Here is a 27522-nt window from a genome sequence, read left to right as displayed (position 1 = left end):
ATATGCATATTAGTATTGGATAGAAAACACTCTGAAGTTTCTAAAACGGTTTGAATGATGTCTGTGAGTATAACAGAATTCATATGGCATGCTAAAACCTGAGAAAAAAAATCTGAGGTTTGTCGTGGGAAATCTGAGGTTTGTCGTTTTTCAACTCAGCTCCTATTGAAGATACAGTGGGATATTGGTTATGTTGCACTTCCTAAGGCTTCCACTAGATGTCAAACGTCTTTAGAACATTATTTGATGCTTCTACTATGAAGGGGGACTGAATGAGAGGGGAATGAGTCAGAGGTCTGCCTGAGTCCCACGAGCTGACCATGCGCGGTCATGAGACAGTTAGCTCTCGTACCATTGCTTTTCTTCAGACAATGGAATTCTCCGGTTGGAACATTATTGAACATTTATGATAAAAACATCGTAAAGATTGATTCTATACATCGTTTGATATGTTTCTACAAACAGTAATATAACTGTTTGGAATATAACTGTTTCGTCCGACCTTTCCGCTGGAAGTTGCACGCCCGTTTCAATTTGTTTACCAAACGCCCTAAAAAAAGGAGGTATATGGACATAAATGATGACCTTTATCAAACAAATCAAACATTTATTGTGGAACTGGGATTCCTGGGAGTGCATTCTGATGAAGATCAAAGGTAAGTGAATATTTATAATGCTATTTCTGACTAAAGTTGACTGCGCAACATGGCGGATATTTCTTTTGGCTGGTTTGGGATCTGAGCTCCGTACTCAGACTATTGCATGGCATGCTTTTTCCGTATAGTTTTTATTAAATCTGACACAGCGGTTGCATTAAGGAGAAGGTTATCTAAATTCCCATGCATAACACTTGAATTATCATCAACATTTATAATGAGTATTTCTGTGAATTGATGTGGATCTCTGCAAAATCACCGCATGTTTTGGAACTACTGAACATAACACGGCAATGTAAAATTAGATTTCTGGATATAAATATGCACTTTATCGAACAAAACATACATGTATTGTGTAACATGAAGTCCTATGAGTGCCATATGATGAAGATCATCAAAGGTTAGTAATTTATTTTATCTCTATTTGTGCTTTTTGTGACTCCTCTCTTTGGCTGGAAAAATGGCTGGGTTTTTCTGTGACTTGGTGGTGACCTAACAATCGTTTGTGGAGCTTTCGCTGTAAAGCATTTTTGAAATCCGACACTGTGGCTGGATTAATGAGAATTATATCTTTAAAATGGTGCCTAATACTTGTATGTTTGAGAAATTTGATTTATGAGATTTCTGATGATTTTTATTTGGCACCCTGCAATTTCATTGGCTGTTGGCGAGGGGTTCAGTGGAAACCCAGTCCTAGACAGGTTAACCTATTTTAGAATAAGGCTGTACTGTAACAAAATGTGGAAAAAGGGAAGGGGTCTGCAGCGTTTTAGCCAAGTGCAACCAGCTTGATCGTTGCGCTGACCATTTTGTTTCAGTGGTGAACATAGAGATCAGCCTGGTTCCACCATGTTAGCGGAGTTGATATTAATTGTAAAATACAAGACAATGTTGCCAAATGTTTACGAGATGTGCTTAAGACAAGTTGTGGCGCTAAGGTGACTTACTGTGGTCTTGCTGGCCTTGAGGCTGCCATGTTTGATAAGCCGTTCCCCATCCCCCTGTCATTAAAGTCTGGGCTCCACTGCCACAACTGATCAAGACAGAAAGCAGGCAGAACGACAGCAACACAAAGAAAATGCATATAGTAGACAAAGAAATGACAGGGTTGAACAGAAACTGTGACTTACTTTTGATGAGTTGCAGGGCTTTGAGTGTAAGGGCTCAACCCAAAACTACCATTGCTCACTATTCCTGAGCCCTGGAAAAAACACGAGACATTTAACATGGTTAACTCGAGTAAATAACGACAGTTTAATTAATTTAAATCATGGTGGTATTTATTTAGTCGACTAACAGCTAATAATGAAACATAGAAATTGCAAGCAATTTGCCTAGGTAGCCTTGCCTAGCTTTGATTTTTTATTTAACCTTTATTTAACCAGGAAAATACCATTGAGACTATTTTTCATGGGAGACCTGGCCAAGAAGGCAGCAACAATCAATACATTACATAATTAAAACAAACAACATGATCCAGCCTAAAAACAGCATTTACACTCCTCTGTAACAGAGTCTCCATCAATATTTTAAATTAATTCAGTGACACTAACAAATCTAAATGAAGCATGGATTGTAGACTATTCCATACACCTTGTGCACAAGAAGATAAGGCAGTCATGCTTAATACTGTGAAGGTCCTGGGGACTTTAAGTAGCAACCACCTAGCAGACCGGGTATGGTAACTGCTGGTGGTGAAGGAGACCAGACTACAGAGGTAAAAAGGGAATTTACCCAAAAGGGCTTTGTAGATGAACACATACAAATGTATCTTTCTGCGAATATAAAGGGAGGTCCAACCTACCATTTGGTACAATGTGCAATGGTGGGTGAGTGTCTTGGCATTTGTAATAAAGCGCACGGATGCATGATAAACAGAGTCCAGTCTCTGTAAGAAGGAGGTGGTTGCATGCATATACAACAAGTCACCATAATCAATTACAGAGAGAAAAGTGGCCTGAACAAGCTTCTTTCTAGCCATAAGTGGGAAGCAAGCCTCATTACGAAAATAAAAATCCAATTTCAGCTACCTAAACTCGTTGCTCCATCCAAACGCTACGCCACGCCCACGAACGTTAGTTTCTTCTCGGCAATGAGTCTGGATCTAAGTACTTCCACAATGATTGCTCCAAGAAACCGATGGATTGGGCCAGAGTAAGAACATACGTGGGTAAAGCGGCATTGTGAAAATTCACCATTGGCTTTGATAATCTGAATTGTTAGAGATTATCCAATCGCTGGTGACTTTGTTTTGTACAACACACCTCATTTTGATGTCTCCACAAACGACTTCAAAGACGGCCATCTCAGACTGAAGTATGTAGCGAACACAGAGCAGCGGAAGAATTCAGTTTAAGACGTCAGACAATAAATAGGTAGTCATGTTGACTTATCAAGACTTAGTCTTTGGACTTAAAGGCACTTGACTTGGGGGAACTTACTCCGATCTTGTCGTCAATGAGCTGGCATGCTACCTCCATCTGTTGCGGGGTGCCTCTGATGGAGAAGACGCGAACATTGGGGTCGGTGTTGGGAGGGGGGTTCCTCTGCAGCTCCACGTGGGCTCCAGACTGCTGGTTGATGCTCTTGATGGTATCTCCGCCTAGACAAACAACACACATCACATGAGGCCACTGACGGATGGGAATAACACATACTTTGTCAACGCCCTTGATGTTTTGGATGCAATAGTGTTGGGCCGCTATATGATAATGTTGGGAATTGGCAATATTTGACCTCGATGATATATGGTTAACTCTTGAATCTCCCCATCCCGGATCCGGGATCGTGACTAAAGCCTCAGGCTCATTAGCATAACGCAACGTTAACGATTTCTGAAAATCGCAAATAAAATGAAAATAATGCGCCTGCTCTCAAGCTTAGCCTTTTCTTAACAACACTGTCATCTCAGATTTTCAAAATATTCTTTTGAACCATAGCAATTGACTAATTTGTGTAAGAGTATGCTAAGCTAGCTTAGCATTTTGAGTAGCATTTAGCACGCAACATTTTCACAAAAACCAGATAACCAAATAAATAAAATCATTTACCTTTGAAGAGCTTCGGATGTTTTCAATGAGGAGACTCAGTTACATACCAAATGCGCAGTTTTTCCTGAAAGCGTCTGTGTGTAGGAGAAATCGTTCCGTTTTGTACATCACATTTGGCTACCGAAACGAACCGAAAATTCAGTCACCTACAACGTCAAACTTTTTCCGAATTACTCCATAATATCGACCGAAACATGGCAAACGTTGTTTGGAATCAATCCTCAAGGTGTTTTTTCACATATCTCTTCATTGATATATCGTTCGTGGAAGCCTGCATTCTCCTCTGAATTCTGTGGAAAAATACTTGCAGCTGACTTTTGCGCACCAATTTCGGCGCAGGACACCGGGTGGACACCTGGTAAATGTGGTCTCTTATGGTCAATCTTCCAATGGTATGCCTACAAATACGTCACAATGCTGCAGACACCTTGGGGAAACGACAGAAAGGGCAGACTTACTCCTCTCGCATTCACAGCCATATAAGGAGACAATGGAAAACAGAGCCTCAAAAATCCTGCTAATTTCCTGGATGCCGTCTCATCTTGGTTTTGCCTGAAGCTCACGTTCTAGGGCATGCACAGAAAATATCTTTGCAGTTCTGGACACGTCAGAGTGTTTTCTTTCGAAAGCTATCAATTATATGCATAGTCGAGCATCTTTTTGTGACAAAATATCTTGTTTAAAACGGGAACGTTTTTCATCCAAAAATGAAATTGCGCCCCTAGAGTTTCAACAGGTTAAGATATCGTGATGCGCAAGAATATTCTCCATTTGAAATCAAAACCATGCAGTTTCACAAAATTATTTTTAAACGACAAATTATGTTTTTCACCATAACAGTATTTTCAATGAGCAACTATATTATCATCACAAATAAGTACACAAATAGCAATCTGGAATTATTTAGTCATTAGCGGCGTAAAACGATATCGGATATCCCTTTAAATCTTTTGATGATAATATGATCAACTAGTACTTCACCTGCATTCATACACACTGCATATAAAAAGGAGCATTTCTAATATTATGACTCAATGGCCGAGAGGCGGCAAGGTAGCAGGGTAGCCTAGTGGTTAGAGCGTTGGACTAGTAACCGAAAGGTTGCAAGTTCGAATCCCCAAGCTGCCAAGGTACAAATCTGTCATTCTGCCCCTGAACAGGCAGTTAACCCACTGTTCCTAGGCAGTCATTGAAAATAAGAATTTGTTCTTAACTGACTTGCCTAGTAAAATAAAGGTAAAATAAATAAAGGTCTGGAGTTTGTATTTGAACTGTAAGGGAATGTTGTACGCTAATTAACTAAAACATATACACATCTCAATTTTCCTTTACATCCGTGAAAATTTGCAACAAAAATAGATTTCACTTCCCATTGACCCGACATTAAGGGTGAGTACCACCTGATGAGTGCCACCAGTCTATGTACTGTCTGCAACTCGACTTCTGTATGTGGGGAGCAATTACACGTCAGGCCAAACAGAATCATTGCGGCTGGGGAAGGATTTTTTTATTTTATTAAACCGTATCCCTTTTTTTGTTGTTGAATTTTGCAGTCTGTGGCTCTTTTGAAGCGAGCAGGGCAGGCATTCAGAACTTGGTTCCCCCCTGTGCCAAGTCCTCTCAAAGACCCCCGGACGGCCACCCGTTCTTCCACCTCGACTCAAAAGAGCAGGCTGGCTTCTCAAGTAGGGGCCGCTGATGTCCGAACATCAATTACATGTTTGTTCACATTTTGGTGACAAGTTGTCAACCCTGCTTGAACCCAGGCTGAAAAAGCCAGAGGAAAGAGTCCTCCTCCCGCTGCCAATAGACTACCCCGGGCCATTAACCCATTGTCAACCAAATGAAACTTCTGCATTAATGAAGCCATTATGAGGTCTCCAGTCAGAAGGAGAGAGGAATAAAGGCACTGACTATTCAGTGCCAAGGAGTGGGCCATGGTTAGTGGAGATAATAAGGCCCTATCAATGAAGCTGCTGGTTCAGGTTGCCAGAGACAGAGAAGGGGGATTTGGATTTAAGATTAATTTAAATGAGGGAGACGCAGGACCACTAAGTACTATCTCTTATATGTGAATAAGAGTTTGTAGCAGTCAAACCCACATAATCTTTTCGTCTGACCTGTATGATTGCGCGTGCCACGGGTGTTAACCACACCTGTTGTTCCGACGCGGGTGTATTCAAATTTAGCTTTAATCTGTGCAGAGGAATTTCACATATCCATATAAGTTGGAAATGGATTTCTGAATGGTTTAGAGCCAGTGTTGTACAACTGCATTTTGAAAGTCAATCAAGTTGTTGGATAAACTAGCATTTCTGAAGAATTTAGTAAACAATGTAGGTAGGTCCTGATCATGTTTGTCTCCTATCAATATTGTTGTACAAAACACTTGAATCCATTTCCTACCATTTCAGATACCTGCTGCTAGCATTCAGTAGCACAAGTAGCGGAAGGCAGAACTCTTATGACTTAAGAAGTGAATTCAATTGCCACATTGTAAGTACTTCCCAAGTCAATAATCTTTTCTTATTATTGACTTAGGAAGTAATTACAAGGTGGCAATTGAATTCACTTCTTAAGTCATAAGAGTTCTGTGTATTGTATTTATCATCATTAGTCATTGGTCATCATTAGTCATTTAGGTCAACATTGGATCATTCAGAGATCCTCACTGAACTTCTGGAGAGAGTTTGCTGCACTGAAAGTAAAGGGGCTGAATAATTTTGCACGCCCAATTTTTCAGTTTTTGATTTGTTAAAAAAGTTTGAAATATCCAATAAATGTCGTTCCACTTCATGATTGTGTCCCACTTGTTGTTGATTCTTCACAAAAAAATACAGTTTTATATCTTTATGTTTGAAGCCTGAAATGTGGCAAAAGGTCGCAAAGTTCAAGGGGGCCGAATACTTTCGCAAGGCACTGTATATATATACATACACACAGTTGAAGTCGGAAGTTTATATACACCTTAGCCAAATACATTTAAACTCAGTTTTTCACAATTCCTGACATTTAATCCTTGTAAAAAATTTGTTAGGATCACCACTTTATTTTAATAATGTGAAATGTCAGAATAATAGTAGAGAGAATTATTTATTTCAGCTTTTATGTCTTTCATCACATTCAAAGTGGATCAGAGGTTTACGTGCACTCAATTAGTATTTGGTAGCATTGCCTTTAAATTGTTTAACTTGGGTCAAACATGTCAGGTAGCCTTCCACAAGCTTCCCACAATAAATTGGGTGAATTGTGGCCCATTCCTCCTGACAGAGCTGGTTTAACTGAGTCAGGTTTGTAGGCCTCCTTGCTTGCAAAATGTTTTTCCAGTTCTAACCACAAATTCTCTATGGGATTGAGGTCAGGGCTTTGTGATGGCCACTCAAATACCTTGACTCTGTTGTCCTTTGGAAGTATGCTTGGGGTCATTATCCCTTTGGAAGAACCATTTGCAACCAAGTTTTAACTTCCTGACTGATGTCTTGAGATGTTGCTTCAATATATCCACAATTTTCGTGCTTCATGATGCCATCTATTTTGTGAAGTGCACCAGTCCCTCCTGCAGCAAAGCACCCCCACAACATGATGCTGCCACCCCAGTGCTTCACGGTTGGGATGGTGTTCTTTGGCTTGCAAGCCTCCCCTCTTTCCCTCCAAACATAATGATGGTCATTATGGCCAAATGGTTCTATTTTTGCTTCATCAGACCAGAGAACATTTCTCCAAAAAGTACGATCTTTGTCCCCATGTGAAGTTGCAAACCGCTGTCTGGCTTTTTATGGCGGTTTTTGAGCAGTGGCTTCCTTGCTGAGCGGCCTTTCAGGTTATGTCGATATAGGACTCGTTTTTACTGTGGATATAGATACTTTTGTACACGTTTCCTCCAGCATCTTCACAAGGTCCTTTGTTGTTCTTCTGGGATTGATTTGCACTTTACGCACCAAAGTACGTTCATCTCCAGGAGACAGAACGCATCTCCTTCCTGAACGGTATGACGGCTGCGTGGTCCCATGGTGTTTATACTTGTATACTATTGTTTGTACAGATGAACGTGGTACCTTTAGGCGTTTGGAAATTGCTCCCAAGGATGAACCAGACTTGTGGAGGTCTACAATTATTTTTCTGAGGTCTTGGCTGATATCTTTTGATTTTCCCATGATGTCAAACAAAGAGGCAATGAGTTTGAAGGTATGCATCGAAATACATCCACAGGTATACCTCCAAATGACTCAAATTTTGTCAATTTGATATCAGAAGCTTCTAAAGCCATGACGTAATATTCTGGAATTTTCCAAGCTGTTTAAAGGCACAGTCAACTTAGTGTATGTAAACTTCTGACCCACTGGAATTGTGATGGTAAATTATAAGTGAAATAATCTGTCTGTAAACAATTGTTGGAAAAATTACTTTTGTCATCCATAAAGTAGATGTCCTAACCGACTTGCCAAAACTATAGTTTGTTAACAAGAAATTTGTGGAGTGATTGAAAAACGTACGTAAACTTCCAACTTCAACAGTGTATATATATATATATATATATATATATATACACATACACACACACAAAATCGTTCAAAAGTTTGGGTTCACTTAGAAATGTCCTTGTTTTTGAAGGAAAAGCACATTTGTCCATTAAAATAACATCAAATTGATCAGAAATGCAGTGTAGACTTTGTTAATGTTGTAAATGACATATATATATATATATATATATATGTCAACACACTATGCACCTCTTTGAGGAATTCCATAGGGGATTGTTCTATTGCCATGGCCATATATTATACACTGGGGCTAGGAAGGAACATGGCTCGTCGCGTTGGTTGTCTCCTTCTTCTCACTAGGGTTGTGGTGGAATTCAGGGGTTTGTTGAGAATGTAGGTCTGACAGAGGGGTGAGCAGAGGCACTGGCTGCATGTGGCATCGTAAAGACATCAATCACTGTGCCGAAAAGGCCGTCGTGACAGGGCACAGAACGGCTGCCTTCCATCCATATTGGCCGTTTCTTATGGTAATGCCAAGATGGGGCCCTCTGCAACCAGGTTTATTTGTCCCATTCACCTCTGCACAGAAGGCACTTGACATTTCTATTGCTCAGTTCTTTATTATAGGTGAAGCCCCCCCCTTCAACCGACCCACCCTAAACACAAATACCCCCGCCGCGGCTCGCACACTCGCGGCGAGCCAATCGCTAAATGGTCAATGACTTTTACATAGCAGGCAATAGAGTGAGCATGAATAGCAAATAAGCTAATTTGAAACAGTCATTCACTCATTTGAGCCCATTGCCCGGAAAACGGATCTTATTAGAAGGACTGGGGCAATCTTCCAGATGATTGAGGGCTGTTATAATGAAACTCAAACAATTAATATCACATTTCTTCATATGTATTATTCCCCTCATTAAGCACTTTACGTAGGTGAGAATAGCACTTTTAAAAGCCATATATATATATATATATAAATAAAACACACACACACGAGTGCAGGGGGAGAAAGTGAGAGACAGAAAAGGGGACTCTACAACGTTATAATCCGTTTTGGTTGAGTTGCGCCGTTTCCCCCACAGAGCTGTGTTGGCCCGAGTGTCACCCTATAATACACGGACACAGCCCGCGCAGCACAGCAGGTAGGAGAAATGTCAGAGTCACACAAGATGGATTATAATGTTGCGGATAAAGCTCGGAATGACACAATTTCATTCGTGAAATTTCATAGTGTAATTTGTGGCTTGCCTTTGAAATAAATGTCCCCCAGTGAAAATTATTCAAACTGGTACAAATAGTGGAATCATGACATATTTGGACTAGATAATGCTGAACCAGGTTGGTATGTTATATAAATTCAACAAAAGACAAATCAGTTGAAATCGCACTGTGGATGTAAAATACTTAAAGTACAGCCTAACTTATGGATTTGTGCACCCAAGAAATGGGGTATCAGCCTACTTCGTGACACTCACAGAACACAACTTTGTAGAGTTTACATAAATATTAGCGTCTTAGCTCCGCTCAGCTTCCCCTGTTGTTTCATCGCCCCCAACGTATTCAAACTATCATGGCCGTTTGAGACAAAAACCCTATACGCACTGACCCTATCATGCAGAATACGTGGTTGGAGTTCGTAGTGCAATGGTGGTGAGTATACAGGTAACTAGACCATAGACTGCTGGTCATGTATGTGGTTATGTACAGTATATCTGAAAAGTTGTATTAAAAAACACACAGCTTTATAAACAAGTAGGCTAATTTCACAGGCAAGCAGATACAACTAGTAGAGCCATTTTGGTTGTGAAGTACATTAGCAAAAAGCTTTGTCCTTCTTTAGAACAAAATACCACTTTGCTGTCTATTATATCACCCTGTCACAGGCCCTCCCAGTCAACACCACCTCATAAGATTGCCTGCTGCAGCTGTTTGAGAGATGTCCAGCTTGTAGCCGAACATGCAGCATAGAGAAGACCAGCAAGGGGGCCCTCATCAGTGTGTGTGTGTGTGTGTGTGAGACCGACCAGTATTTTTGATGAGGGGCCAGGAGCTGATCTACGGTGCTATGCCCATCAATGGGGCTCTGGAAAAGACCTCACCTCCAGCCTCACCTCTTGCCTGCTCTCCAATGGTCCCTGATGGTGAGAAAATAATTTGGTATGTTAGGTCTGGCCTGTTCAAACTGCAACATAGTATATGTTTGTGTCAGATATCACCTATCCCTAACTGCTATTGGTAATAGAACCGTAATTGTGTATGTGTTCACAAAAACATGTATGGAACCAGCACACAAAGACTTGCAAGATGATGTGATGAAGTCCAAATTGACAGACGGGCTTGATACTGATGCCTCTGAATTAGGGCTGTCCCCGACACAAAAAAAAAAATCACTAACATGAATGTAAACTAATTTGTGCACAACATTTTAGAGAAATAAGCTTTTTGTGAGTATGGAACATTTCTGGAATCTTTTATTTCAGTATATATATATAAAAAAGAAGCATGAAAAGGTAGAGTAATGGGATAATGTGTTACTGTGGTGTGTAAAGAATCCAATCATTTACCTTGCATGTGGTACAAATCACATTATTGTGGAAGCACTTCCTCTAAGAGTATGAATTAAGCTGTTAGAGAAGGTTTAAATCCTACGCAACCTGCCGACACATAGTTTGAAGTAGAATACGAACATAGTTACTGTAGTAGCTCAAAGCGGTGTGCTGGGAAAAACTTGGTAGAGCATGGGTGGAATTAGCACTGTGGTGCTCATGTGAATTTTCTTTCTCTTTTAGGCTTCACACTAATGCATACTCATTTAAATTGTAGTTTTTTGTTTTTAATATAGTGAAAGTTGATCAAAGTTAGGATAGCCTGAATATATGATTTGGTGTCGCTAGCTTGAACGGTTCAAGAGTTACTGTTAGTGAGTTAATTCATGCTTATTTATGCAAATATATATAGTTATTGCTGATAGAAGTTTTTAAGAATCACAAGTTAGGATAGCCCACACATGTGAAAGTTGATTTGTTGTCTCAATAGTTAGTTGTTGAGTTAAAGATTTTAAAGAATGTTAAGTTGGGATAGCCTGAATGTTTTAAAGTCAGTCTTGTAGCTTAATTGGCCAAATAAAAATTATATTTTTAAAAGCTACCCCTGTATTCCTAAGGTTCTCATTTAAACCCAAGTGAATTCATGCAAATCTAAAATCGTTATAGTCAACAAAGTATACATACTATAAAAACATATCTTGAAAAGCAATCAAAGTTGGGATAGTCTGAACATCTCAACGTTGGTTTGGAGTTGATCACCTAAACAGTGAAAAAAATACAAATAATTATATTTTATATATATATTTTATATATATATATATATATAGTGCCTTGCGAAAGTATTCGGACCCCCTTGAACTTTGCGACCTTTTGCCACATTTCAGGCTTCAAACAAAGATATAAAACTGTATTTTTTTGTGAAGAAACAACAACAAGTGGGACACAATCGTGAAGTGGAACGACATTTATTGGATATTTCAAACTTTTTTAACAATTCAAAAACTGAAAAATTGGGCGTGCAAAATTATTCAGCCCCTTTACTTTCAGTGCAGCAAACTCTCTCCAGAAGTTCAGTGAGGATCTCTGAATGATCCAATGTTGACCTAAATGACTAATGATGATAAATACAATCCACTTGTGTGTAATCAAGTCTCCGTATAAATGCACCTGCACTGTGATAGTCTCAGAGGTCCGTTAAAAGCGCAGAGAGCATCATGAAGAACAAGGAACACACCAGGCAGGTCCGAGATACTGTTGTGAAGAAGTTTAAAGCCGGATTTGGATACAAAAGATTTCCCAAGCTTTAAACATCCCAAGGAGCACTGTGCAAGCGATAATATTGAAATGGAAGGAGTATCAGACCACTGCAAATCTACCAAGAACTGGCCGTCCCTCTAAACTTTCAGCTCATACAAGGAGAAGACTGATCAGAGATGCAGCCAAGAGGCCCATGATCACTCTGGATGAACTGCAGAGATCTACAGCTGAGGTGGGAGACTCTGTCCATAGGACAACAATCAGTCGTATATTGCACAAATCTGGCCTTTATGGAAGAGTGGCAAGAAGAAAGACATTTCTTAAAGATATCCATAAAAAGTGTGGTTTAAAGTTTGCCACAAGCCACCTGGGAGACACACCAAACATGTGGAAGAAGGTGCTCTGGTCAGATGAAACCAAAATTGAACTTTTTGGCAACAATGCAAAACGTTATGTTTGGCGTAAAAGCAACACAGCTCATCAGCTGAACACACCATACCCACTGTCAAACATGGTGGTGGCAGCATCAGGGTTTGGGCCTGCTTTTCTTCAGCAGGGACAGGGAAGATGGTTAAAATTGATGGGAAGATGGATGGAGCTAAATACAGGACCATTCTGGAAGAAAACCTGATGGAGTCTGCAAAAGACCTGAGACTGGGACGGGATTTGTCTTCCAACAAAACAATGATCCAAAACATAAAGCAAAATCTACAATGGAATGGTTCAAAAATAAACATATCCAGGTGTTAGAATGGCCAAGTCAAAAGTCCAGACCTGAATCCAATCGAGAATCTGTGGAAAGAACTGAAAACTGCTGTTCACAAATGCTCTCATCCAACCTCACTGAGCTCGAGTAGTTTTGCAAGGAGGAATGGAAAAAATTTCAGTCTCTTGATGTGCAAAACTGATAAGAGACATACCCCAAGCGACTTACAGCTGTAATCGCAGCAAAAGGTGGCGCTACAAAGTATTAACTTAAGGGGGCTGAATAATATTGCACACACAATTTGTCTGTCTGTCTGTCTGTCTGTCTGTCTGTCTGTCTGTCTGTCTGTCTGTCTGTCTGTCTGTCTGTCTGTCCACACACACACACACACACAGTGGGGCAAAAAAGTATTTAGTCAGCCACCAATTGTGCAAGTTCTCCCACTGAAAAAGATGAGAGAGGCCTGTAATTTTCATCACTTCAACTATGACAGACAAAATGAGAAAAAAAATGCAGTTAATCACATTGTAGGATTTTTAATTAATTTATTTGCAAATTATGGTGGAAAATAAGTATTTGGTCACCTACAAACAAGCAAGATTTCTGGCTCTCACAGACCAGTAACTTCTTTAAGAGGCTCCTCTGTCCTCCAATCGTTACCTGTATTAATGGCACCTGTTTGAACTTGTTATCAGTATAAAAGACACCTGTCCACAACCTCAAACAGTCACACTCCAAACTCCACTAAGGCCAAGACCAAAGTGCTGTCAAAGGACACCAGAAACAAAATTGTAGACCTGCACCAGGCTGGGAAGACAATCTGCAATAGGTAAGCAGCTTGGTTTGAAGAAATCAACTGTGGGAGCAATTATTAGGAAATGGAAGACATACAAGACCACTGATAATCTCCCTCGATCTGGGGCTCCACGCAAGATCTCACCCCGTGGGGTCAAAATGATCACAAGAACGGTGAGCAAAAATCCCAGAACCACACGGTTCTGCCCCACTGTATAGAGTATAAATGCTATCAAAAATATTTTCTCAAGCAACCCGAGTTGGGGCAGTCTGGACACATGGAAGTTGGTTTCGTGCTAATAGTTTAAATTGTTTAAGCTCTAGAGTGGGTTAAAGAAATTAAATTATATGATTTGGTAAAAAATCTAGAGTTGTTCTTTGCCTTCAGCAAGCACCTTTATTAATAATTTGAATATTTAAGAAATCTAGAGTTGTGCTTTGCTTTGCAAGCACACCTAATAATAGAGAGGACAATGTATAACTAACAGATCCCGATGCCATTTGATATTATGAACACAAGCGTTCTAAATAAATAAGGCGGTGGAGAATGGGGCATTCAATACGTTGAATGATAATGGCTTTATCATTTTGAGATCAATCACACCCTAGTGAGTCATACAGTGCCTTCAAAGAGTATTCTTGACTTCATCCACATTTTCCTGTGTTACAGCCTGAATTCAAAATTCATCTCCCATCTATACACAATACCCCATAATGACAAAGTAAAAACAAGTATTTTGAAAATGTAACAAAATCATTGAAAATAAAATACAGAAATATCTAATTTACATAAGTATTCTCACCCCTTAGTCAAAACATGTCAAAATCACCTTTGGAAACGATTCCAGTCTTTCTGGGTCTCTAAGAGCACCTGGATTGTGCAATATTTGCACATTTTATTTATTTATTTTTTATTGTGTTTTAGGTTATTGTCGTGCTGAAAGGTGAATTCATCTCCCAGTGTCTGGTGGAAAGCAGACAACCAGGTTTCCTCTAGAATATTGCCTTTGCTTAACTCTATTCCATTTATTTTTTTATCCCAAAACAACTCCCGGGTCCTTGCAGATGACAAGATTACCCATAACAAGATGCAGCCACCACCATGCTGCGAAATATGAAGAGTGGTACTCAGTGATGTGTTGAATTTGCCCCAAATATAGCATTTGGTATTCAGGACATAAAGTTAATTTCTTTGCTACATTTTTACTTTAGTGCCTTATCGCAAACATGATGCATGTTTTGGAATATGTTTTATTCTGTACAGGCCTCCTTTTCAAATCTGTAACTTAGGTTAATATTGTGGAATAACTACAATGTTGTTGATCCATCTCAGATTTCTCCTATCACAGCCATTAAACCCTGTAGCTGTTTTAAAGTCACCATTGGACTCATGGTGAAATCCCTGAGTGGTTTCCTACCTCCATGGCAGGTATTCCCAAACTGGGGTACACGCAATGCTGTCGGGGGTACGACAAATAGAAATGTGATTCACATTTTCAAACAGTACATTTATATTTTCCAATAGGGCTATACATTTGGGTGAGTAATTTTTTCCCCCTCGCCTGAGCAGCCTTGTTTCACTGCCGAAAATAAACTTCAACAATATAGTGTTCAGAGAAATAACAACAATGTCAAATACATGTAGCCTAATCAAATAACTAGCATCCAATCACACGCTTGTTGGGGAATAATCAGAATTACTTGGGTAACGTAGATAAGATATTTTATTTTCATTAAATGCTTGCGAGTTACTTCTCATCAGAATGTCTATTTTTGTATAATACTGTTGGCCGGTTGCAGTTATCTGTTCTCTGTCATGGAGTAAGTTACTTGGGCCGCAGAGAGGGGAGGGGTCAAGCTCGTCTTCATATGTAAACATATCTTTTAAATCAATTATCTCTTGGCTCCACAATGTCTGTGTGCCAGTCACTGTGTTTCTTTGATCTTGTCCAGGAGGGGTGTATTTGATATATGCCTGTTCATGAGGATTTGTTTTATGGTCCTAGGAGCGAGATGAGAACATAGTTTAGGAGACAAAGCTGAATGATAATTTATAGCCAATGCTGTCTGGCTATGTGTGTCTTTGCTATAAAGGATGTCAGTTGCAATGTGTAAGGACTCTCAGAGAATTCATTTATAGACACTGAATTGATCTGAGAGTCACAGGGTTGTGATAGAGCTCATATAATTAAAGATGGACTTTATGATAACTCTGACTTGTGTGTGGTTTGCTCTCATGATTTGGTAAATACAGGAAATTTCCACTACATTTGGCGACGAGGAGGGGATGTGAATCTTCACTCGGTGACCGTTCCTGACGATCTAGGTAAATAAATCGTGCACAAGGGATCCCCCAAACTTGGGATCTTAGGGAAACCACACTTCGGGAACGAAGCAGATGGACCAACCTTTGATCTGAGAGGAAGCGAGCCGAGTGGATACCACACCTCGAACTGAGTTTTTTTTAAAGAAAATGGTGAGCGAACCACACACAGATTTGAAGTCAAGTTGTTTTTAAATATGCCTGTTACATATACTCTGAGCGTGAATTCCTTTGTAAGGATGGCACCATGGCGGCGTAAGCAGGGTCGAGTCAGGGGAGAGTAATCTGAGGGTTTGTGGACTCAAAAGATACTCTGCCGCTGTCCGGTTGCGAGTGACTAAGAGCCGTCCTGACACTGAATTGATCACAGTGGGGATTGGTGCGGTCTGTGGGGTGAGGGCCAGGGGAATGTGTATTCTAGGTGAAACACGGCACTTGGTGAAACCCTATTGGAAGAAGGACCTCATTCTGTGCATCTGTGTGATTGTCTAAGTGACCCTCAGAGGTGGTGAATTCCAATTATTTTAAATGTGCTAGCCAGGTATGCCCTGGGTTACTCTGTGTGAGTATTTTGTTATGGGATCACTAGGTAATAGTTGTCGGACCGTTCTGTGTGAGCGGGGTAGGTTGACTCTGTGTGGGCAACCTTTTTATGTTCTGATGTTCTGTGTGGACGTCTGACCAGTTCTGTGTGAACATCTGACCAATCCTGTGTGGGTGATCCTTAATGTTCTGTGTGAGTACCTAAGATTTCTTAAGTTTTATATGGATTCTGTGAATAATTTGAAATTATGATAAATTGTATGTGTGTATAATCAATTACTAGAGATTTGATAAAGTAATGCTGAGAATGATTAGATACAATTTAAACCACCCATTCGTAGACGTACGTAGGTTTTGCGTTGGTATCTTAAATGGATAATTTGATAAAGATGAGGTTTTAAGCACTATTAAAATAGTCTACAAAATCTGGGAAATTGAGCTCTAGAAACTGATTAGAGTGTATTCACTTTTGGTTATCTTACCCTAACGATGTAACTATAAAACACATATTGGATTATCCGGGTGAAACATTTGAAATTAAACTGCCCTTAAGGTCTGAACATGTTATATTTTTTTTCTTCCCAGTATGAGAGAAGTTGCGGGATTGATTGAATAAACTGAATAGAGTTAGAGAGAATTAAGAGGGAATCTCGATGTAATTTATATAATGTTGTACAAAGCCTAAGGTTTTCCAAACTAATTATCATTGCGTGATTAATGTGATGTAGTAAAGTAATTAAAATATGTTGCATAAGTAAACATAATCTACTTTTATTAAAAGGCGCAATATCTGTTTCCTAGTCATTATCTGTCGATTTTATTCTTTGATTGCTAATCTATTCATTTGGCATTTGAGAATCATAGCTGGAGTAACCATTGTACTATTAAATTTGGGCTGTTATTTTTCTGGGAATTGCCGATAGTGACGTGTCTTGATTTTACTTGTAAAGTGGGTTTATTTGCAGAGAATCTCAGTTTTTTGCCAAGCAATGTTGGTTCAATGGTAGAATTCTCGCCTGCCACGCGGGAGGCCGGGGTTCCTTTCCCAGTCAATGTGCTAACTGAATTCGGAGTTTTTGATTGTAAATAATCTATTTGTATGTTTTACCTGGAAAGTTATGGTCGCTAGTGTTTGTATAAGATATGAACTGAATGTTTTAATAGCTTGTTTGGATCAAATTGATATAAGAGATAAATTGAACGTTTACAATAGATTGTTTAGGTTAAATTGATAGACTAATTCAATTTAAAATAATAACGAAGCGGATTTTGATGCAAGACGATGCCTGTTCACTAAATTATCTGCTGGAATAATGTATTGAGGATTGAGTCGTATTTAAATTACTCTATCAATAGAAGACAGTTACCTAAGTTAAAGAAATTCTGAATAATAGCGGAGAGATGATGGCGATAGAAAGTGATTACCGAAATGATTTCATTCTTATAGATTAACTGACGCATGTTATAATTTTGGCGCAGCGTGTGTTATTTTTAAAGAAATAGCATACATTTCATAAGTGTGAGGAGCGAAGAGAAGATGAAGTTATAAAGTTGGGTTTTAAATCTTACATAGAGGTAAGGAAAAACGTTGAAATGAGAGGGGTTATATATTTTTGCCCAATGGGAAAAAAGGAATAGGATAAGTTGAGCTGAATGTATGGAAGAGAGTTAGTTGCTATGTTGGCTACTAATTGTCAGGGTAAGTTGCTGGAGGCAGGTAGATTGTTGTAGAATAACGTACATTTGCGTTATTAGTTTGAATATACAATAACCTTACTCTAATTGTTTTGACCGTTGTTCAGGTACACTCTTTTTCTGTATTTCTGGCAGTAAAATTTTGATTGCGAGATGTTGATTGGGCTTTATTTGGCTGTAAGAAAGGGAGATCTGAAAGTTTAAATTGTAAAACATTGTGAGAATGGATTCTGATGGTTATTGATTCTTGGTTTGATTGTTTAAGTAACACCAGTTAATTTGAGCAGGAATGTTCATGTAGTCTAACATTATAGTATGTTTTCCATTATGTGGAACAATGTCAGGTCATTAAAGGTGATTGCTGGTTGAGTAGTTTGAGAGCCTGTTGGCAGAAGACTGAATGGGTATGAATGTTGAAAAGCAAGCTTGGGCCAAACTAGTAAACTAGTATGTTAAGTGGGGGAGTATCATAGATTTTAATTATAGTGTTACCGCAATAGTCAAAATAATTTAATATGTTTTGGGAAATTAGCTAGGTTGAATTAGGTTATTTGAGTTCCTTTATAATTTGCTTATGGTTTGTTTTAGGAGTTGATTTAACTTAATTAAACATTGTCTCATACATATACATTGGTGTTGATTAAAACTTATGATTAATGATTTGAGGTACAGTGGAATTATCATTAGGTTTGGTTTATAGTTCAGGTTTGAGTTTCTGAATTGATGTAGTGTAATGAATACTAACTAAGTGTTTTGTGTTTTCTCCGGGAAAATGGGTATTTCACTGTCTCTCTTTGGAATGTTTCCAGGGACTATACTCTTGGGTAGAGTGAGTGAGATTGAGGCCATAAACTACCACATTAAAAAGGGCCTGGAAGTTTTTGTTTTAGTGCAAAGGTATTTTAAAGGGGCACTCACCACATGGGATTTTAATGAGTTTTTATTTTCTGAGTTTTCATTACACACGCTAATTCTTTTGATAATAGAATGTTCTGGGAACATGGAAATACAACATGTAGGAATTATTTGACTATTGTTTGCAATTTGTTTAATATAGTGAAACACTGCTTTGAAGGGTTTTGTATGACCTATGACCTTCTGATATGACCTTCCGTTGTGGCTTCATCACCCGCATTGGAAAGCCATTTGGATAATGAATATGGTCATTTGTACTACTGCTTTCAAGATAATTTGTGTAATTGGTAAATATGTTTTTTTTTTAGACATATTTGGACCACTGTGAAGAGGGAGAGGGCATTGCTTTTAACTAAGGGTATGCTGCTTTAAGTCTATTTTCCTATGACCATAGGGGTTAAATCATTTTTCTTTGGAGTTATCAGTTTAGTGATTTTAATTTGATTAGGTTAGTTGACATTTTGTTTTATATTTTACATTACTCTCATACGTAGAGATATGTGTAAAACATGGGGGAGGATTCAGTTTGAGGGTTTGAATTGAAGTTATACACCTTAAGTGATATGTGAAGGAGTGTATTGTATTGAGTGTATTGTTGTGTTTGTTTTTGTTCTATTCCCGAGAGGTATAGGTCTAACTTCTTGATCCTTGGCTCTACGATGGAGTTGACAGTGAGATGGGGAGTATAAACCAATTAGAAAGAATAGTTTCAATAGAATGTTTTGATATTCTCTGTGAAATATGTTTAGATATGTGTATTAAGAATAATTGGTAAAAGTAATAATTTATCATGTAGTTAATGAACTGAACTAAACTGTTGTTCTGATCTGTTCTTTGGGGGTTATCATGAAAAGTGACATCAGACGGTATCTTAATGCATGGTAGAGAAAATTGGACCGAATAGTGTGTACCTCAAAACCCCCTCTAACTGGCTGAAGAAGAGTGACAAAGGCGTTGAAGAAGGCTTTCCGAACCACTTCTACCGAGAGAAAAGAACCAAGCCAGAAATTGGTGTACAGTGTCAGATCTAAGCTATCAACTGCTTTTCTTTCATGTTTCTCTCATACAGTGAGAGTCCACTTGGAGTGATCATGGAGAAAGATCTGTTCTAACATTTTCTTATGATGCTGGTATATTGGTTGACGAATGGACAAGACATGAGTGGTAAAGATGAGACATTGAAATTGGGACATTATCATGGGCCATCAACTTTGAACTGTAAAGCTATCTGAAGAAGAACGAAAGAGACGCCAGAAGAATCAGTGCCTGAGAGGGGGGGGGTTGGTCAACTGTGCCAATAAAATTGTTTATACTTTTGTGGTATCAGGTTGATTGAAGAGGTCTACACCATGTAAATTGTAGTAATTTAGATTAAGAATGCATTGAGATACTGATCTGTATTATAATCATGATTAAAAAAGTTAAGAGTAGAATTATGGGATAATTATACTGAATGTAAATCTGCTAATATTGATGTGTGTTAAATTGAGGTTTTTAAATTGAGTGATAAGACACATTTGAATCATTGAGGACTGCCATTCTAAATATTGGTTGGATAAATAGTTGGGTTGTTACTTATGATTTGGAATATGAATGATTTCCCTGACCTATTCTCTATTCCTGAGTATATTTCTGAGCATGAGGACATAGAGGAATGTCTGTCCTATATGTTGTGAGGAGGACTGTGTTTAGATACTGGTTCTCATGTAACTTAGGGAGCATTTCTTTGGGGCGGCAGTGTAGCCTAGTGGTTAGAGCATTGGACTAGTAACCGAAAGGTTGCAAGTTCAAATCCCCGAGCTGACAAGGTTCTGCCCCTGAACAGGCAGTTAACCCACTGTTCCTAGGCCGTCATTGAAAATGAGAATTTGTTCTTAACTGACTTGCCTAGTAAAATAAAGGTTAAAAAAAATGTATTTAATTTCCTCAAATGGATTATTCTGTGTTAGTAAACATGTGCAAGTTTGTCTTGTAGAATAAAGGTTGTAAACTTAGTTTCAGAAGGGAGAAAGCTTACATATAAGCTAAGGTATTTGACATTGAGGGGATTTAGATTTTTTATTTTCTTTTAAATATTGAGTATGTAATTAATATTCTGATTCTTTAGAAGGGACAATGTCCCTGAGAGGGGAATGTTGGGGAATAATCAGAATTAGTTGGGTAACATAGATATGTTTTATTTTCATTAAATGCTTGCGAGTTACTTCTCATCAGAATGTCTATTTTTGTATAATACTGTTGGCCGGTTGCAGTTCTGTTCTCTGTCATGGGGTAAGTAACTTGGGCCGCAGAGAGGGAAGGGGTCAAGCTTGTCTTCATATGTAAACATATCTTTTAAATCAATTATCTCTTGGCTCCACAATGTCTGTGTGCCAGTCACTGTGTCTCTTTGATCTTGTCCAGGAGGGGTGTATTTGATATATGCCTGTTTATGAGGATTTGTTCTATGGTCCTGAGAGCGAGATGAGAACATAGTTTAGGAGACAAAGCTGAACGATAATTTATAGCCAATGCTGTCTGGCTATGTGTGTCTTTGCTATAAAGGATGTCAGTTGCAATGTGTAAGGACTCTCAGAGAATTCATTTATAGACACTGAATTGATCTGAGAGTCACAGGGTTGTAATGGAGCTCATATAATTAAAGATGGACTTTATGATAACTCTGACTTGTGTGGTTTGCTCTCATGATTTGGTAAATACAGGAAATTTCCATTACACGCTCTCACGGGAAACCTTCACTCTTCCGCAGGCATCTAGAAATGAAACATGACAATTTGAAAAATAATCCCTGGGAGTTTTTTTGAGCGAAAATAAAGACGACTTCGAGTAGTAAGACATGTATAAAAGCAACAGATACCATTAAGAAGAAAGGGATAGAAGTGTTTTATATGGTGAGCTACTGAGTGTCCAGGACAGGCAAGCCCCATACTATTGTGGAGGACTTAATTCTTCCTGCTGCCACAGATACTTGGACAATGCTGGGGGAAAAAAATTATACAGACAATGTATTCATCAAACAACACTGTTTCACGACGCATCAATGACATGGCAGGAGATGTTTTGAAACAATTATCTGCGTTACAGCTGGATGAGTCAACAAACGTGGTGGGCCTGGTACAGCTCCTGGTATATGCCCGTTACGGTTATGGGGGGTCAATTAAGGAAGACATCCTCTTCTGCAAACCACTGGAAGCCATGACAACAGGAGAGGATTTTTTAAGTACTGGACAGCTTTGTGACATCAAATAGATGCGTTGGTATCTGTACTGATGGCGCAAAAGACATGACAGGAAGACATAGTGGAGTGGTAACGCGAGTGAAAGCAGTTGCTCCCGACACCACTTGGGTACACTGCAGCATTCACCGAGAGGCTCTTGCTGCCAAGGGAATGTCTGACAGCTTGAAAGACGTTTTGGACACTAGTGAAAACGGTTAAATGTTATTTTTCCAAAAATGAAAATAGTGCCCCCTAGCATTATTTTCATTTTTAGAAAAATAACGTTCCCAAAGCAAACGGGCTATTTCTCAGGACCAGATGCTAGAATATGAATAGAATAGAATGAATAGAATTGACAGCTTAGGATAGAAAACATTCTAAAGTTTCCAAAACTGTAAAAATATTGTCTGCGAGTAAAACAGAACTGATATTGCAAGCGAAAGCCTGAGAAAAATCCAATCAGGAAGTGACTCTTATTTTGAAACTGCTGTGTTCCTATGCTTCCCGATTGGCCATTGAAAGGGATATCAACCAGATTCCCTTTTCTATGTATTCCCTAAGGTGTCCACAGCATTTTGACGTAGTTTCACGCCTTTATGTTGAAGAATGAGCATAAACGACTACATTGTGTAAGTGGCCAGCTGAGGGCTCTCAGAGTGATTATTACGTAAAAGACAGAGGCAGTCATTTTTCCTCTTGCTGCTACTGAAAAGCCAATTGTCCCGGTTGATATATTATCGAATAGATATTTGAAAAACACATTGAGGATTGATTATAAAAAAAGTTTGCCATGTTTCTGTCGATATTATGGATATAATTTAGATTAATTTTTTTCGCCGTTGTCGTGACCGTTATTTCCGTTGGATTTCTCAACACAACGTGACCAACAAAAGGAGGTATTTTGGGTATAAAAATAATCTTTATGGAACAAAAGGAACATTTGCTGTCTAACTGGGAGTCTCGTCAGTGAAAACATCCGAAGATCATCAAAGGTAAATGGTTAATTTGATCGCTTTTCTGATTTTCGTGACCAAGCTTCCTGCTGCTAGCTGGACATAATGCTATGCTAGGCTATCAATAAACTTACACAAACGCTTGTCTTGCTTTGGCTGTAAAGCATCATTTCAAAATCTGAGATGACATGGTGATTAACAAAAGGCTAAGCTGTGTTCCAATATATTTCACTTGTGATTTTCATGAATAAGAAGATTTTCTAGGAAGATTTATGTCCGTTGCGTTATGCTAATTAGTGTCAGATGATGACAACGGTCCCGTTCACGGGATGGGGTGTCACTACAGGTTAAAGATACCATACTTCAGACAAGTTAAACACACCAGGCAGAAGGCTACAAAGGTTAAAGGGCAATCTATAGTACAGGGACAGAGCAAACACCTCACCATTGTTCCTGTAAACAGTCAAGGGATAGGGGTGCAGAAATGCAACCACTCACAGACGGTCATGCACCCCCCCCCCCCCATGTCACGGGGGGGTCAAATACAGACTTATTGGTTACTGGTTTTAATAGGAATGCCATCAGAGGATGGACTGTTTAAAGTAAGACCGGAATGGAGCCCAAGCCTCATTAAACAGTTTGGGGTTCTCACATGAATTGAATTGAATAAAAGAGTTGTATAAGCAACAGTGTCCGACTGGATTCTTGACAGGGGGGTACCTATGGGCAATGGGCAGTACTCCAAAAAGGGCTGTAAGGGGAGACGACTCCATAACAGTGTCATATATATATATATCAGAGACGCATTTAAATATTAATTCCCAGAAACCTGACAGTTTATGACAGCCCCAAAACATATGCAACAGTGTGGCTGGTTCCATTTTACATCTGACACAGGTAGGATCAAAATCAGGGAATATTCTTCCAAGTTTGGCCCCAGACCAGTGGATACGGTGAACCACCTTGAATTGAATGAGGCTGTGTCTAGTGCTAAAAGAGGACGAATGCACCCTGTGCAGCACAGATTCCCAGGTGTCTTCCCCAAGTTCCTCCCCCAAATCCTTTTCCCATCGAGTCTTTGAAGGCACCAAAGAAGGATTCTGTAAGTCATGAAAGATTGCATATACATCTGAAATTGCGCCCCTAGGAAGCTTGTTCAGCTCCAAGATGCTCTATATAGCTGTATTCACAGGCCTATGGGGAAATTCAGGTGTGTTAGCTCTGACAAAGTTCCTAGTCTGGAGATAGTGGAAAAAAGTAGGATTGGGGCAAGTTGAACTTTTCCTTTAGCTGAGCAAAAGAGAAAAATGTATCATCAAAGAATAATTGGGCTAGTCAGGAGAGGCCTAGTGAGTGCCAGATGCCAAAAGCCCCATCATTCAAAGATGGAGGAAATAAAATGTTCTGATTGATTGGGCCTGATAGAGAAAAGCCTCGGAGGCTAAAGGCTAAACGGAACTGATTCCAAATTTTAAGAGACTGCTTTACAATTGGGTTGACACACCTTTTGCCTAGGGACACTGGGAGAGAGCACAACACAGAAGAAAGTGCAGCAGGTTTACATGATTCAGACTCCATCTGGACCCAGAGTGGTCTAGGGCCAGTAAGATCACTCTGCAGCCAGTACAGAAGGGCTCTGAAATTTGCAGCCCAATAGTATGTCTGAAAATTTGGTAGAGCTAAACCCTCCAATGACCTAGGCTTCTGTAAATGTTTTCTACCAATCTGTGGTACCTTGCCATCCCAATTAAAATGCATGAATGTTTGATCCAGTGAAATAAAAACAGATTTTGGAATAAAAATGGGTAAACATTGAAATAAATATAAAAATTTGGGCAACACACTCATTTTAATGACATTAATCCTTCCGATAAGAGAAAGAAGTAGCAAATTCCAAAAAGTAAAATATTGTTTCAAACTGTCTGCTAGAGCAACAAGGTTTTCCTGAAACAAATTTGAATATTTCCTTGTCACTTTAACTCCCAAGTAGGTGAATTGATCCTAGACAATCCTAAACTGAGTACCGTAATTTCCGGACTATAAACCGCTACTTTATTCCCACGCTTTGAACCTCACGGTTTATACAATGACACGGCTAATTTATGGATTTTTCCCACATTCACAAGATTCATGCCGCCAAAAAACTGAGCACCGTCACTTAATGTGACGTAAATCGAGCGCGCTCAAACTTCCCATCATTCTGATTACGGTAGTCATTTTGTCACCCTCATCATGGCAAAGACACGGAGAAATGCATATGATGCAGCTTTCAAGTTGAAGGCGATCGATCTGGCTGTTGGAAAAGGAAATAGAGCTGCTGCATGGGGTCTTGGCCTTAATGAGTCAATGATAAGACGTTGGAAACAGCAGCGTGAGGAACTGACTCAGTGCAAAAAGACAACAAAAGCTTTCAGAGGGAAGAAAAGCAGATGGCCCAAAGTATTTGCAGCCACTCGACATCAGTGTAAATCGTGCATTTAAGGTGGCGCTCCTTGTTCAGTGGGAGGCTTGGATGACAAGTGGGGAGAAATCCTTCACTAAAACGGGCCACAGGCAAAGAGCATCTTATGGTCAAGTCTGCCAGTGGGTCCTGACAGCGTGGAGCATTGTCAAAAAATCCACTATCATCAACGGGTTTCGAAAGGTTGGACTGCTGCGTGTTGAAGGGGCAGCATGAGCTCAGCGGGGTATTTGCCTCCGGATGAAAGTGACGAGAGCGACAATGAAAACAATCCAACATCGGATGAAGCAATTCTGAGGCTATTCAACTCCGACACCCGAAGGAGATGACTTCAGTGGTTTCAGTACACAGGAGGAGGAAGATAGTGACCAATGACTTTCTTGGTAGGCTACTGTTTTAATTTTTGTTACAAGCCGTGTTTCGTTTAAAGGCTGTGTAAAGTTCATTTGTTTCAATGTACCGGTAGTCACCTGCGGCTTATAAACATGTACGGCTTATTTATGTACAAAATACATATGTTTTAATAATTCAGTGGGTACAAGGTGGCTGACAAGGTACAAATCTGTCGTTCTGCCCCTGAACAGGCAGTTAACCCACTGTTCCTAGGCCGTTATTGAAAATAAGAATTTATTCTTAACTGACTTGCCTAGTTAAATAAAGGTAAAATGAAAAATAAATAAAAATACAATTTTAAAAACATTACAATACATTCACAGATTTAACAATACACTGTGTGCCCTCATACACCCACTGTGTGTGTGCGCGCACGTGTCTGTGCCAATGTTTGTGTTGCTTCACAGTCCCAGCTGTTCCATAAGGTGTTTTATAACAATTTTTACTGCTTGCGTCAGTTACTTGATGTGGAATAGAGTTCCATGTAGTCAAGGGATCTATGTAGTACTGGGTGCCTCCCATAGTCTGTTCTGGACTTGGGGACTGTGAAGAGACCTCTTATGGGGTATGCATGGGTGTCCGAGCTGTGTGCAGTAGTTTAGACAGACAGCTCGGTGCATTCAACATGTCAATACCTCTCATAAATAAAAGTAGTGATGAAGTCAATCTCTCCTACACTTTCAGCCAGCCGTAACTTGCATATTATTAATATTAGCTCTCTGTGTACATCCAAGGGCCAGCCGTGCTGCCCTGTTCTGAGCCAATTGCAATTTTCTTAAGTACTTTTTTGTGGCACCTGACCACACGACTGAACAGTAGTCAAGGTACGACAAAAATAGGGCCTGTAGGACCTGCCTGGTTGATAGTGTTGTTAAGAAGGCAGAGCATAGCTTTATTATAGACAGACTTCTCCCCATCTTAGCTACTACTGCATCAATATGGTTTGACCATGACTGTTTACAATCTAGGGTTACAAGAAGCAGTTTATTCATCTCAATTTGCTAAATTTACACATGATTTATTACAAGATTCAGTTGAGGTTTAGGGTTTAGTGAGTGTTTTGTTCCAAATACAATGCTTATAGTTTTAGAAATATTTAGGGCTAACTTATTCCTTGTCACCCACTCTGAAACTAACCGCAGCTCTTTGTTGAGTGTTGCAGTAATTTCAGTCGCTGTAGTAGCTGACGTGTATAGTTTTGAGTCATCCGCATACATAGACACTCTGGCTTTACTCAAAGTCAGTGGCATGTGGTTAGTAAAAAAAATGTGAAAAAGCAAGGGGCCAACAGGTAACTGTTGCTTAGGCCCACAAGTACAAAAACACTTCCAACATTTACAGCATCAGGCTAAATGAGTAGAAAACACGTGGTAAAGGCAATCCATATATTTCTACAATGGTTCAATACAATTAAGTGAATTTCGGACATTTCAGTGTTCTGAACGACATATAGTGCATTCGGAAAGTATTCAGACCCCATGACTTAATATAAAATTAATTAAATAAAACATTTTCCTCATCAATCTAC

The 27522-nt window shown here is 39.3% G+C and overlaps 1 protein-coding gene across 9 annotated transcripts in view; it reads right to left on the bottom strand.

Moving 5' to 3' along the window:
• The window catches only part of LOC135545911 (far upstream element-binding protein 3-like), an 87622-nt gene that overhangs the window by 6788 nt on the left and 53312 nt on the right, over positions 1-27522 (bottom strand). For 5 of the 9 annotated variants that reach the window (XM_064973891.1, XM_064973900.1, XM_064973907.1 and 2 more), the window contains 4 exons: positions 10290-10325; positions 3098-3258; positions 1787-1857; positions 1604-1689 (listed from right to left, as the gene is read on the bottom strand). In XM_064973891.1, coding sequence (XP_064829963.1) covers positions 1604-1689; positions 1787-1857; positions 3098-3258; positions 10290-10325 — 354 coding nt within the window. The remainder of the gene's footprint in view (positions 1-1603; positions 1690-1786; positions 1858-3097; positions 3259-10289; positions 10326-27522) is intronic. The other 4 variants (XM_064973926.1, XM_064973935.1, XM_064973941.1 and 1 more) reach the window with 2 other exon arrangements.

This window comes from Oncorhynchus masou, chromosome 1 (genome assembly GCF_036934945.1).
Source record: "Oncorhynchus masou masou isolate Uvic2021 chromosome 1, UVic_Omas_1.1, whole genome shotgun sequence".
NCBI lineage: Eukaryota > Metazoa > Chordata > Actinopteri > Salmoniformes > Salmonidae > Oncorhynchus > Oncorhynchus masou.
This window is presented reverse-complemented; position numbering and strand designations above follow the sequence as displayed.